The 14,079-nt window shown below is 44.8% G+C and overlaps 2 protein-coding genes across 2 annotated transcripts in view; one reads left to right on the top strand and one right to left on the bottom strand.

The window, feature by feature from the left end:
• Window positions 1–5,539: 5,539 nt before the first annotated feature.
• On the bottom strand, window positions 5,540–12,734 carry LOC138369567 (major royal jelly protein 5-like). The gene is made up of 2 exons (XM_069332986.1): window positions 12,728–12,734; window positions 5,540–6,252 (listed from the first exon to the last, which is right to left on the bottom strand). The coding sequence occupies exons 1-2, from the start codon at window positions 12,732–12,734 to the stop codon at window positions 5,540–5,542; spliced, it is 720 nt and encodes a 239-aa protein (XP_069189087.1).
• Window positions 12,735–13,291: 557 nt separating this feature from the next.
• Window positions 13,292–14,079, top strand: part of LOC123747501 (uncharacterized) — a 2,203-nt gene continuing 1,415 nt past the window's right edge. Inside the window, exon 1 of the mRNA XM_045729718.2 lies at window positions 13,292–14,079. This exon is cut by the window's right edge and continues 1,415 nt beyond it. Coding sequence (XP_045585674.1) covers window positions 13,296–14,079 — 784 coding nt within the window. The 5' untranslated portion in view covers window positions 13,292–13,295.

Genomic DNA, 14,079 nt, shown 5'->3' with positions numbered 1-14,079 from the left:
TGTGTGTGTGTGTGTGTGTGTGTGTGTGTGTGTGTGTGTGTGTGTGTGTGTGTGTGTGTGTGTGTGTGTGTGTGTGTGTGTGTGTGTGTGTGTGTGCGGGATTGACAGAGTGGACACAAACGAAATGTTCACACGGAATAGTAACAGAACGAGGTTACATGGATGGAAGCTGGAAACTCAGATGAGTCACAGAGATGTTAGGAAGTTTTCTTTTAGCGTGAGAGTAGTTGGAAAATGGAATGCACTTAAGGAACAGGTTGTGGAAGCAAATACTAACCATGATTTTAAACCTATGTATGAAAGGGAAATAGGACCATAGTCATTGCTGTAAACAACCGATGCTCGAAAGGCGGGAACAAGAGTCAATGCTCGATCCTGCAGACACAAATAGGTGAGTTCAAATAGGTGAGTACACACACAAACACACACACACACACACACACACACACACACACACACACACACACATACACACACACACACACACACACACACACACACACACACACACACACACACACACACACACTACAACACGCCAGAAGATCCAGGAAACAGCAGAAGACACACGAAGGAATATGGTAATAGATATTGAGCATGTATAAGAAGCCTTCAGGAAGCATCAGTAAAGTCCCAACATCTGATAGTAAAGCTTTGAGCTGTGAGGGACATGAATCCATTAGAGTAAAAGCTCAGGGATCAATAACTCCTCTTAGAGGCAACAAATAGAGGAAGCCTAGTGCTCACATCATAGGAAAGCTAGTACTCACATCAGAGGAAGCCTAGTACTCACATCAGAGGAAAGCTAGTACTCACATCAGAGGAAGCCTAGTACTCACATCAGAGGAAAGCTAGTACTCACATCAGAGGAAAGCTAGTACTCACATCAGAGGAAAGCTAGTACTCACATAAGAGGAAAATGACATCTGTACTGTGTCAGATGCACAAGTGCAGGAGAGAGAACACCCCCGAGGCATATTCAAGGTTCAAACAGAGGCAGCTTATTGAATCAGAGAATGATCCAGAGTACCTGTGGAACGATCCAGACAGAGAATGATCCAGAGAATCAGAATCAGAGTACTTGAAGAACTAATTAACACAAAAACAATTCTGTAGCTTAAGAAAAGACTATTAAAAGCTTAAACCAGGAGACCTTCAGACCACTGAATATAGCCTGCAGGAGCACCACTCGAGAATACAACTTCGACCTAAAAAAAAAATACTTCAAACTGAGACAAATAAAAGTCCACAGAGCTACACCAAGCGCGCTGCTAGAGTAGGTGGCACTCTACTACATCGACCGGCTGAGGGAACTCAACTACAACCATAGGTGGAAAAAGAGATACAATAGCACTCGAAACCATGGGTGAATATAAGGGATACAATAAACCATGGGTAAATATAAGGGATACAATAAACTATGGCTGAATATAAGGGATACAGTAAACCATGGGTGAATATAAGGGATACAGTAAACCATGGGTGAATATAAGGGGATACAGTAAACCATGGGTGAATATAAGGGATACAGTAAACCATGGGTGAATATAAGGGATACAGTAAACCATGGGTGAATATAAGGGATACAGTAAACCATGGGTGAATATAATGGGATACAGTAAACCATGGGTGAATATAAGGGATACAGTAAACCATGGGTGAATATAAGGGATACAGTAACACTAGAAACCATGTGGTGGAAGAAGAGATACATTAAGCTGCAGAGATATAAGAGAAAAAGAGAGCTTTTACGTTTATAATAAAATTAGCTGAGATAATTTCATGTAACCTTATGTACCTAATACTTCTTGACTAAAGTGTAAGTAGTTAATTTTCCTATTAGTCTCGTCTGGATAACCTGAAATAGAGGAAGTATTAATATGCTGACAGATCTTGTATTTTTGTAGTTTTATATTTTTCTCTTGGCAGCGAATGTTCAAATTCTGAGTATTTCTGCGGGGAATACCTGAGCTGTCTCCACAAAAGTAAAGTAGTCGTTAGTTTTGTTGCACCAAACAAGCAATACTCGTGACAATTTTCACGTGCTTTGCTGCCACCAGAAAAATGCTGTTATTTCGATACAGTCACGACAAAAGATTTTTAAATAAAATACGCAACGTTCCCAAGTTCAAAAAAGAGGATATTTTCAGGGGTATATATATATATATATATATATATATATATATATATATATATATATATATATATATATATATATATATATATATATATATATATATATATATATATATATATATATATATATATGACAGTGTCAGACCACGAAGGAAGAATTGAAGCAGGAATTTCCTTAAGTACTTTTGTACTTAATTATCTTCAGAAGGGTGAGTTTGAGAAGTACGTAGATTTGGACATATATAGGCAGGAGAGAGGTGAAGTGAAGTGAGGTACAATGATAAATATATGAATGGAATTGGGTGGATATAAATAGACGCGCTGCATCCTATGGGCCAATAGGCCTATACGTTGATATTAATAACATAAGATAGTGGATATTATCACGGTATTAGTGAGACAAATGTGTATCAATGATCCTACTCAAATCTCACTTTAACTGATCAATCAAAAATGGATCAAAATTATACAAACCACTGCTAATGTTCCAATTACATGATTTTGTAATCTGTATTAAAGCAAATTCCATTATGTTCCAATTGAAAGGGCTTTAACAATTCGTTATTGAAAAAGCCATCTCCCAATCCATTTAGTGGGAATTTTCTGACAAATGAACAAACAAAGCATTAAACAATTGGCCATGTCTTACAGAGTATTTATGTTGGAAAATTCTACATTTCAAATCTTTAGATGTTTGCCCAACATAGAAGCTGTAAAGAACCTATATCTTTACAAGGTATTTTATAAATGACACAATTATCACTACGAGGACTCTTTCTAACTAATAGTTTTCCAACAGTATTTTCGCAATTAAACAATACATGTATATATATGAATATACAATACATGTATATACATATATACATGATTATACAATACACGTATATACATATATACATGAATATACAATACATGTATATACATATATACATGATTATACAATACACGTATATACATATATACATGAATATACAATACATGTATATTCAATGTCTAGAGTAGGAGGAAGGGTAGGGTAGGGAAGGGAAGGGAAGGGAAGGGGGGTGGGAAGGTAGGGAGGGAGAAGGGCTAGATACATATAATGGAAAGGCAGAGGATGTGATCCCCTGCTGACAGTCTATTATCCAGAGGCAGCAAGAGATCTCTTTCTTTGATAGAGTTCTTGAACATCTTTTCACCGAATTTACAGGTTGACTGTGACTTGTTTCTCTTGTTCTATACATTCTATAACGTGGCAATTTATTGACAATAAATTCTATTTGCCATGTGTTGCACCTTTCACTTTGTCTAGGGAGCTACCTCATCCCTTTGTGTGTATTTTACCTCAATAAACTTATTTCAATTTCAATTTCAATTGTGTAGAGAATCTTTTTCTTGTATTCTCACCTGTAACCTGGCATCATCCGCAAACATATTTATATAACTCGGTATTCCTTCTGGTAGATCGTTGATATAGACAATGAACATTACTGGTACAAAGAACTGTACATTGTGGCACAGCTGCTAGTGACATATCTCCAGTCTATGGCACTGCCTCTAATCTCTGATCTCATTTCTCAGTGAAGAAAAATGTTTTTTTCATTCATGTTAGAAATCTGCCTGTTCTGCCTTCCAGAACCACCACTTATGTGGAACTCTGTCAAAAACCTTTTCAGGTCCAAATCATTGTAGTCCACCCAACCATATCTTTCCCTTAAGATCTCTGTGGCTCTCCCATAAAATGTGTTGCACAGGATACAAATGAATAAGTTCTCTCAGAGTGAATGAGCATCAGTCCCTCATATGGAGGACCTGACATGACGCTGCTCCCAGCAACAGCCCCTCCGGTGAGGGCGAATAGTTCTCACCTGAGAATCAGGTGAGGATTCAGAATCGTCTCTCACGGGTGTGTCTCACAGGTGTGTCTCACTTGTGTATCTCCCAGGGGAATACAAGGTACACACGCTGTATCAGTCGTCTTCCAGATCTTCCCTTTGTTTCCACCCAGACACAAATCACGATGTTGTCTCAAGCATATAACCGAGCCTCTGGAAGGTGTCGGGAGGGATCAGCGGACGGACTTGAGACGATGCAATCCTACTCACGGTAAAGCGAGCGTCCCAACGAAAGTCTCAAGGAGATGTGAACAATTCAGCCGATAGATAGCTATATATAGAACAATTCACATTATCACTGAACCAAATTGAACATTCCATGAACAACATTCCTGATCGCTTTGGATGATCATGTTTGAAATATTGCCATGTAATAGAGAGAGAGAGAGAGAGAGAGAGAGAGAGAGAGAGAGAGAGAGAGAGAGAGAGAGAGAGAGAGAGAGAGATAAAGAGAGAGAGAGAGAGAGGGGGGGAGACCTTGTGTCCTCTTAGCACCAGCGGGGGGGGGGGGGGAGGGAAGGTTCTCATCTACTCCCTCAATCACAGTGTTCCGGCACGAAAACTCGATAGAATGGTCGCAAGGGGATGGACCCAACTAGCGAGACGGAAAAGACCGGTGGGGAGGGAGGGAACGAAAGAGGGAGAAAGGAAATAAAAAGGGAGAGTGGGAAAAAAGTAGGGAAAAAAGACAGATGGGGTAGAGATAGGGAAGGAGAGTAAAGAAGGATGAGACGCAGGAAGGAACAATAAGAGGAAATAAGAAAGAATAGAGAGAAGGTATGGAAGCAAGAATAAAAAGAAGGGGGGGATAGGTGGAGGATTAAGGAACCTAGGAAAAAGAAACGAACTCGAGAAAGAAAAGTGAGAGAAAGGAAAGGAGATAGAAAGAAGAGAGAGAGAGAGAGAGAGAGAGAGAGAGAGAGAGAGAGAGAGAGAGAGAGAGAGAGAGAGAGAGAGAGAGAGAGAGAGAGAGAGAGAGAGAGAGAGAGAGAGAGAGAGAGAGAGAGAGAGAGAGAGAGAGAGAGAGAGAGAGAGAGAGAGAGAGAGAGAGAGAGAGAGAGAGAGAGAGAGAGAGAGAGAGAGAGAGAGAGAGAGAGAGAGAGAGAGAGAGAGAGAGAGAGAGAGAGAGAGAGAGAGAGAGAGAGCAAATAAGGAAACAGGAAGGGAGAATCGGAGGGATTATTCCTCTGCACTCGGATCACTGAAGAATGGGGGACAGAGACCTGACAAGAACGGATGACTACAGCAATAGCTGAGAGACATAGGAGGCAGTAAAGGATAGAAGAATGGAATGAGGGTTATGAAGAAGTCGTGATGGCTGCTTGGAAAGCCGGACGAAGGAGGAGGAGGAGGAGGAGGAGGAAGAGGGGGGGAGTGGGAAGAATCACACAAGAGGAGGGGGGGGGGGTGTTTGGGGTCTTGAAGGAGGGGGGGGGAAAGGGGGTGGGGTCTAGGTTTCGAAGCGAGAGGCGTGGCACCTGAGAGGCGGCCACCTTCAATAAAATGTTTAAGACAACACAGGTTGGCAGTTATTGCTGGAGCCAGGTGGTGGCATCCGCACGGGTGACGCAGGTGGTGGCGTCCGCACGAGTGACGCAGCTGGTGGCGTCCACACGGGTGACGCAGCTGGTGACGTCCACACGGGTGACGCAGTTGGTGGCGTCCACACGGGTGACGCAGGTGGTGGCGTCCACACGGGTGACGCAGCTGGTGGCGTCCACACGGGTGACGCAGTTGGTGGCGTCCACACGGGTGACGCAGTTGGTGGCGTCCACACGGGTGACGCAGGTGGTGGCGTCCGCACGGGTGACGCAGGTGGTGGCGTCCGCACGAGCGACGCAGGTGGTGGCGTCCGCACAAGCGACGCAGGTGGTGGCGTCCACACGAGCGACGCAGGTGGTGACGTCCACACGAGCGACGCAGGTGGTGGCGTCCACACGAGCGACGCAGGTGGTGGCGTCCACACGGGTGACGCAGGTGGTGGCGTCCACACGGGTGACGCAGCTGGTGGCGTCCACACGAGCGACGCAGGTGGTGACGTCCACACGAGCGACGCAGGTGGTGGCGTCCACACGAGCGACGCAGGTGGTGGCGTCCACACGAGCGACGCAGGTGGTGGCGTCCACACGAGCGACGCAGCTGGTGACGTCCCCATGACCACCCTCCACCTTCAGGAACCTCTCGACCTCCACATCGTGTGTGTTAAAGATGATATTTTCTGGTATGTGTCCTCGTACATAAGCTATGTGTCATGTATATACACATGTTTCTCGTAATCTAGTGGCGTTCACTGTGTTACTGGAAATGTTAATCTACCTCAAGTCTTCACAACTTCAGTGAGTATATGCTTAGTTTCCTCGTCATCTTGTGCGTTACTGCCGCTGTGGGGTCGAGGCTGTGTATGTGTGGGGTCGAGGCTGTGTGTGTGTGGGGTCGAGGCTGTGTATGTGTGGGGTCGAGGCTGTGTATGTGTGGGGTCGAGGCTGTGTATGTGTGGGGTCGAGGCTGTGTGTGTGGGGTCCAGGCTGTGTGTGTGTGGGGTCGAGGCTGTGTATGTGTGGGGTCGAGGCTGTGTATGTGTGGGGTCGAGGCTGTGTGTGTGGGGTCGAGGCTGTGTGTGTGTGGGGTCGAGGTTGTGTGTGTGTGGGGTCGAGGTTGTGTGTGTGTGGGGTCCAGGCTGTGTGGGGGGTCGAGGCTGTGTGTGTGGGGGGGCGTCGAGGTTGTGTGTGTGTGGGGTCGAGGCAGTGTGTATGTGGAGTCGAGGCTGTGTGTGTGTGGGGTCGAGACTGTGTGTGTGTGTGGGGGGGGTCGAGGCTGTGTGTGTGTGTGTGTACTCACCTATTTGTACTCACCTATTTGTGCTTGCGGGGGTTGAGCTTTGGCTCTTTGGTCATGCCTCTCAACTGTCAATCAACTGGTGTACAGATTCCTGAGCCTACTGGGCTCTATCATATCTACATTTAAAACTGTGTATGGAGTCAGCCTCCACCACATCACTGCCTAATGCATTCCATCCGTTAACTACTCTGACACTGAAAAAGTTCCTTCTAACGTCTCTGTGGCTCATGTGAGTACTCAGTTTCCACCTGTGTCCCCTTGTTCGCGTCCCACCAGTGTTGAATAGTTTATCCTTGTTTACCCGGTCGATTCCTCTGAGGATTTTGTAGGTTGTGATCATGTCTCCCCTTACTCCTCTGTCTTCCAGTGTCGTAAGGTGCATTTCCCGCAGCCTTTCCTCGTAACTCATGCCTCTTAGTTCTGGGACTAGTCTAGTGGCATACCTTTGGACTTTTTCCAGCTTCGTCTTGTGCTTGACAAGGTACGGGCTCCATGCTGGGGCCGCATACTCCAGGATTGGTCTTACATATGTGGTGTACAAGATTCTGAATGATTCCTTACACAGGTTCCTGAACGCTGTTCTGATGTTAGCCAGCCTCGCATATGCCGCAGACGTTATTCTTTTTATGTGGGCTTCAGGAGACAGGTTTAGTGTGATATCAACTCCTAGATCTTTCTCTCTGTTCGTTTCATTAAGTACTTCATCTCCTATTCTGTATCCTGTGTTTGGCCTCCTATTTCCACCACCTAGTTTCATTACTTTGCATTTACTCGGGTTGAACTTCAACAGCCATTTGTTGGACCATTCACTCAGTCTGTCTAGGTCATCTTGTAGCCTCCTACTATCGTCCTCAGTTTCAATCCTCCTCATAATTTTTGCATCATCGGCAAACATTGAGAGAAACGATTCTATACCCTCTGGAAGATCATTTACATATATCAGAAACAGTATAGGTCCAAGGACTGACCCCTGCGGTACTCCACTCGTAACGTCTCGCCAATCTGAGACCTCACCCCTCACACTGACTCGTTGTCTCCTGTTACTTAGGTATTCCTGTATCCAACGGAGTACCTTCCCTTTCACTCCAGCCTGCATCTCCAGTTTTTTCACTAGCCTCTTGTGTGGCACTGTGTCAAAGGCTTTCTGACAATCCAAAAATATGCAGTCTGCCCACCCTTCTCTTTCTTGCCTTATTTTTGTTGCCTGGTCGTAGAATTCAAGTAACCCTGTGAGGCAGGACCTGCCATCCCTGAATCCATGTTGATGCTGTGTTACAAAGTTCTTTCGCTCCAGATGTTCCACTAGCTTTCTTCGCACAATCTTCTCCATCAACTTGCATGGTATGCAGGTTAGGGACACTGGTCTGTAATTCAGTGCCTCCTGCCTATCCCCTTTCTTGTATATCGGGACTACGTTAGCTGCTTTCCAAATTTCTGGCAGTTCCCCTTTTGCCAGTGATTTGTTATACACCATGGAGAGCGGGAGGCACAGTTCTTCTGCTCCTTCCTTTAGTATCCAAGGGGAGATTCCATCTGGACCTATAGCCTTTGTCACATCCAATTCTAGTAAACACTTCCTTACTTCCCCGCTGGTAATCTCAAACTCTTCCAGTGGTTCCTGGTTAGCTATTCCCTCTCTTATCTCTGGGATTTCTCCTTGCTCCAAGGTGAAGACCTCCTGGAATTTCTTATTCAGTTCCTCACACACTTCCTTGTCGTTTGTAGTGAATCCTTCTGCCCCTAACCTTAATTTCATAACCTGTTCCTTTACTGTTGTTTTTCTCCTGATGTGGCTATGTAGCAATTTAGGCTGAGTCTTTGCCTTGCTTGCGATGTCATTTTCGTATTTTCTTTCTGCCTCTCTTCTCATCCTAACATATTCATTCCTGGCATTCTGGTATCTTTCTCTGCTCTCCAGTGTCCTGTTATTCCTATAGTTTCTCCATGCCCTTTTACTTTGCTGCTTAGCTAGCCTACATCTCTGATTAAACCATGGGTTTCTCATCTTCATTTCACTGTTTTCCTCTGTGTGTGTTTCCTTTCCACCTCTGTGTGGGGTCGAGGCTGTGTGTATAGGATCGAGGCTGCGTGTCTAAACCACAGTCGGGAACGTCACTGTTTCACACAGACATAAGAACCTCAATTTAAAGAATGTTTTAACCCAGTGTCTTATTTAAACCAAATAATTTTCAAAACAGGTTAAATTCTGGTCTCAATGTTTCAGATCCTGTATTTTTTGTTATGTTTGAGTACTTTTATAAGTGGCAACACAACGGGAGTGTGGCAAGACGCAAAGTACACAGTGGACTGGAAAATGTCTGATACCTTCGTTTGGTGTAGGGCTTATAAGACCTATCAACTGCGAGAGGGTTATTAAGGCCACCACAAGTTGAGTTTAGCCTTCAACAATGCCCAAGATATCAGTAAACTTCCGTGCATGTGCAAATAGAAGCTGGTGACACCTTTCTGTGTGTGTGTGTGTGTGTGTGTGTGTGTGTGTGTGTGTGTGTGTGTGTGTGTGTGTGTGTGTGTGTGTGTGTGTGTGTACTCACCTAGTTGTTGTGTTTGCGGGGGTTGAGCTCTGGCTGTGTGTGTGTGTGTGTGTGTGTGTGTGTGTGTGTGTGTGTGTGTGTGTGTGTGTATGTGTGTGTGTGTGTGTGTGTGTGTGTGTGTGTACTCACCTATTTGTGCTTGCGGGGGTTGAGCTTTGGCTCTTTAGTCCCGCCTTGGTGTGTGTGTGAGTGTGTGTGTGTGTGTATTCACCTAGTTGTTTTTGCGGGGGTTGAGCTCTGGCTCTTTGGTCCCGCCTCTCAACCGTCAATCAACAGGTGTACAGGTTCCTGAGCCTACTGGGCTCTATCATATCTACACTTGAAACTGTGTATGGAGTCAGCCTCCACCACACACACGACACACAGTGTGTGTGTGTGTGTGTGTGTGTGTGTGTGTGTGTGTGTGTGTGTGTGTGTGTGTGTGTGTGTGTGTGTGTGTGTGTGTGTGTGTGTGTGTGTGTGTGTGTGTGTGTGTGTGTGTGTGTGTGTGTGTGTGTGTGTGTACTCACCTAGTTCACCTAGTTGTGCTTGCTGGGGTTGAGCTCTGGCTCTTTGGTCCCGCCTCTCAACTGTCAATCAACAGGTGTACAGGTTCCTGAGCCTATTGGGCTCTATCATATCTACACTTGAAACTGTGTATGGAGTCAGCCTCCACCACATGATGTGTGTGTGTGTTTACTAGTTGTGTTTACTTGTTGTGTTTTTGCGGGGGTTGAGCTTTGCTCTTTCGGCCCGCCTCTCAACTGTCAATCAACTGTTTACTAACTACTTTTTTTTTTTTTTTATTCCCACACCACACACACACACACCCCAGGAAGCAGCCCGTGACAGCTGACTAACTCCCAGGTACCTATTTACTGCTAGGTAACAGGGGCACTTAGGGTGAAAGAAACTTTGCCCATTTGTTTCTGCCTCGTGCGGGAATCGAACCCGCGCCACAGAATTACGAGTCCTGCGCGCTATCCACCAGGCTACGAGGCCCCTGTGTGTGTGTGTGTGTGTGTGTGTGTGTGTGTGTGTGTGTGTGTGTGTGTGTGTGTGTGTGTGTGTGTGTGTGTGTGTGTGTGTGTGTGTGTGTGTGTGTGTGTGTGTGTGTGTGTGTGTGTGTGTGTATGTGAGTGTGTGTGTGTGTGAATGAATTCCGTAATTCCGTAATATGTGAGTATATTCGTTCTGCGAGGTTATGCACCGCTGAGTTTCGACAGTAACTATATAAGTGAAGGCCAGACAGCCTTGCCTTTGGTTTAAGTAAGGTAATCATCAGGAAAAAGCGCTAAGGGCAAGGAGCTAGGATATGAGGACAAGGAGCTGTGATATGCGGACAAGGAGCTAGAATATGAGGACAAGCAGCTAGAATATGAGGACAAGAAGCTAGGATATGAGGACAAGCAGCTAGGATATGAGGACAAGCAACTGGAGTTTGAGAATTGAGTGAAAAAACTATGCCTAAACTGAATCAGAATAAGAAACTTTATTCGCAACAACTTATGACAACACTGGTTGGACTTAACAGGTGTACAGCCGTGTAAATCAAACTTATATTTTAGGCATAAAGTGAGTGACATTTAATTTCCAAGTATATTGGCGATATATAATAGAAACACAGTGTAGTTTGCCACTAGAGCGGCGAGATAGATATTGACACGATTACATCACAGTATCAGAATGATGAGAATTGGAATGAAAACTTTTATTAAAAACTAATAATACCATGGAAAAGAATATATATTTTAAAGAAGAACTGCTGTGGAGTTATAGAAATGTCCCCACCCAACAAAGGCAGCCGGTCGGCCGAGCGGACAGCACACTGGACTTGTGATCCTATTGGTCCCGGGTTCGATCCCGGGATCGAACGAATATATCCAACCAAGTTCAAGCAAGTGTAATGATATAACGAAACACAAGTCAGGAAAAGACAGGGAAATTTAGGCTATTTTTACCGTCGAATATCCAACCTTTTATCCTAACCGGAAACGTTCGAGCCCAACCATCCTTTCTGACCTATTGCGTCCAATACACAGAAAACGTATATATTTGTGAGACGTTACTTTTCTGTATAGGATACATTTGTAACGTTGACGTTGAAAAAAAACGCGAAGAACGCGACCTCATAGTTGAGAGGACGAGTCGTCGGTGTGTGAGTGGTAATGACTAGTGCAGCCTGAGGAAGGACCAGTCGCTGTATAACCCTCGGAGATCAAGCACCAGGGGGGGTGAGGTGGGGGGGTAATGAGGCAAGTTCCGGCTGGAATGCGCACTGAGGTAATCGTGCTGTCGAGGCCACATCTGTTGAGTCGTCTTATTGAAAGGAGTTAATGGGATGGACTCTCAGGGTCCTCGCCAGCCTCCGGGGGACATCCTTCACATAGTGTGACTGCCAGTAAGATGGCTTGATGCCTTCCTAGAATACCATCTGGTAGGGTTTAACAGTACCATCTGGTAGGGTTTAATAGTACCATCTGGTAGGGTTTAATAGTACCATCTGGTAGGGTTTAATAGTACCATCTGGTAGGGTTTAATAGTACCATCTGGTAGGGTTTAATAGTACCATCTGGTAGGGTTTAATAGTACCATCTGGTAGGGTTTAACAGTACCATCTGGTAGGGTTTAACAGTACCATCTGGTAGGGTTTAATAGTACCATCTGGTAGGGTTTAATAGTACCATCTGGTAGGGTTTAACAGTACCATCTGGTAGGGTTTAATAGTACCATCTGGTAGGGTTTAATAGTACCAAGCCTGACGCCTGGGAGTTGTTAAGATAACAGTACCTATTTACTACTATTGTTATAAAACGTTTGAATGTGTTATATATATGCTTGATAATATACACACATGTCCTCGTACTCTCTGTAGCACATAGTGTGTAGCTGAATTGTTTTGCTTGAGAAAAGCAAGAGTAACTGAGGAGTGAGGTTCAGAGGACCGCAACATGTGCAACACAATATTTCACATAATGTGGCAAATATTTTGTGCTGCTGCCTTGCACATAGTGAGGGGAAGTGTGAATAGAGATGGTTGATAGTGTAGGAGAGTTTCATGTATTGGATAAAACAGGGTTAATGTAGGGATAGACATTTGATTATGTGTTTGTAATGTTCATAACTGCATTTTCATTATAAATCAACGCGTGAATAAATCCACGTTTTTTTTTTTTTAATGCTTGTTTTGCATTATACAATCAGGACTTTGGTACTGATGAATGCTAAACGATTTGCTCTTGCTCAGGTATTCTGCACAAACTTGCCGCGTCTATGATAGGATTGGAAATCCGTGGGAAAGATTTTTATATTCAAATAATTTCTTGATCTCAAAATATTCCCCCTTACTCTTCATGTGCCGCTTCTTCTGCCTTCTGCAACCCGTCAATGAAAGAGTACGGTGCTTATGTACTGAACATCTCACTGTGTCCCCTTGTTTCTTATGATGCCTTCTTTGCTCTATTATCTTTATAATTTCTCCCCTCGCTGTTTCCCTTCTATCATCTTGTATTGTAGTCATCATACCTGTCTTTCATACCTGTCTTTCGTTTTGGAAATTTGAGTCATTGTTAATATGTTCCTTAAGTGGATATAAGTGGTGTTTGGTGTATTCCTTGGATAGGTCGTTCTCAGTTCTGTTTTCACCTATTTGTGCTTGCGGGGGTTGAGCTCTGGCTCTTTAGTCCCGCCAATCAACTGTCAATCAATCTGTGCTGAACAAGCTGGGGCACTAGACCTTGACGCCAAGATCAGCCAATATTCTTGTGTTTATTCGTTGGATAAAAACTATTTAAGAATAGATTGTATTCTAATGTTCTCCCTTGAATTAAAAAAAATACACATTTTCTTATTATTTGTAATAGGTATTATCATTCTCTTTATTTTTCAGGTTTCAAGAGGTTTGATAAACGTGAAAATGCACTCCCAACGATGCCCAGTGGCAAAGCTTAGAGCAGCAAGCCAGCAGAGACCAGAAGTCTCCAGTCAGGTCAACAAACACAAAACCACCAAGATCAGTCTTCTGCCTTCGGTGTTCAAGCGAGTCACAGGGAGGAAAAAGGAAAGGTTGCGCAGAGGTACACGAAGTCAGTCTGCCAGGGACCAAGAGAGGACTTCGTTCTCCCAGAGGCTGTACGGAGATGCAGCCCCCCGTCTCCCTCCTCGACCTCAGATGTACAGTGACGACTCCTGGCGGCCCAGTCACCTCATCTCGGTGTCTCCGGTCACTCACCAAGTGTACTACAACGAAGCTGCCCACAAGATGTTTAAGAAAAGGTCTGGGGACGACGCTCTTATTTACAATGAGAACTGCGCCGTTCACGGCCGCAATAGTTCTCGTCTCTTCGGCATGTCGAAGAGTACGAGTTGTCCAGTTGCGGCCAAACCGCAGCCAAGCCAGAGCGTCAGCGGGGAGCGGCTGAAGAACTGGCGCCGCAACTCCTTCACCTTTACCGCAACAAAAAGGGTGCAAAGTGGCGCGACCGCTGAGGGACACACAGAAACTGTCCATCGATCTGTATCCTTAGGGAACGATTTACAAAGTTTCCCGTCGACATCGAACCAGAAAAGTAAACCACGAAAATCAACTTCGATGAGCTCAAGCCTTTCTTCTGCCGCCCGTTCGTCGGCTTCTCTTGCTAGAAGCAACACGTCTTCAGACGACGCAGATAATCGGCGATGGCAATTCCGGCGCGCATGGT

The sequence above is a fragment of the Procambarus clarkii genome, chromosome 29 (genome assembly GCF_040958095.1).
Source record: "Procambarus clarkii isolate CNS0578487 chromosome 29, FALCON_Pclarkii_2.0, whole genome shotgun sequence".
Lineage (NCBI taxonomy): Eukaryota > Metazoa > Arthropoda > Malacostraca > Decapoda > Cambaridae > Procambarus > Procambarus clarkii.
Note: the sequence above shows the minus strand (reverse complement) of the source record. Positions and strands in the feature narration are given on the sequence as shown.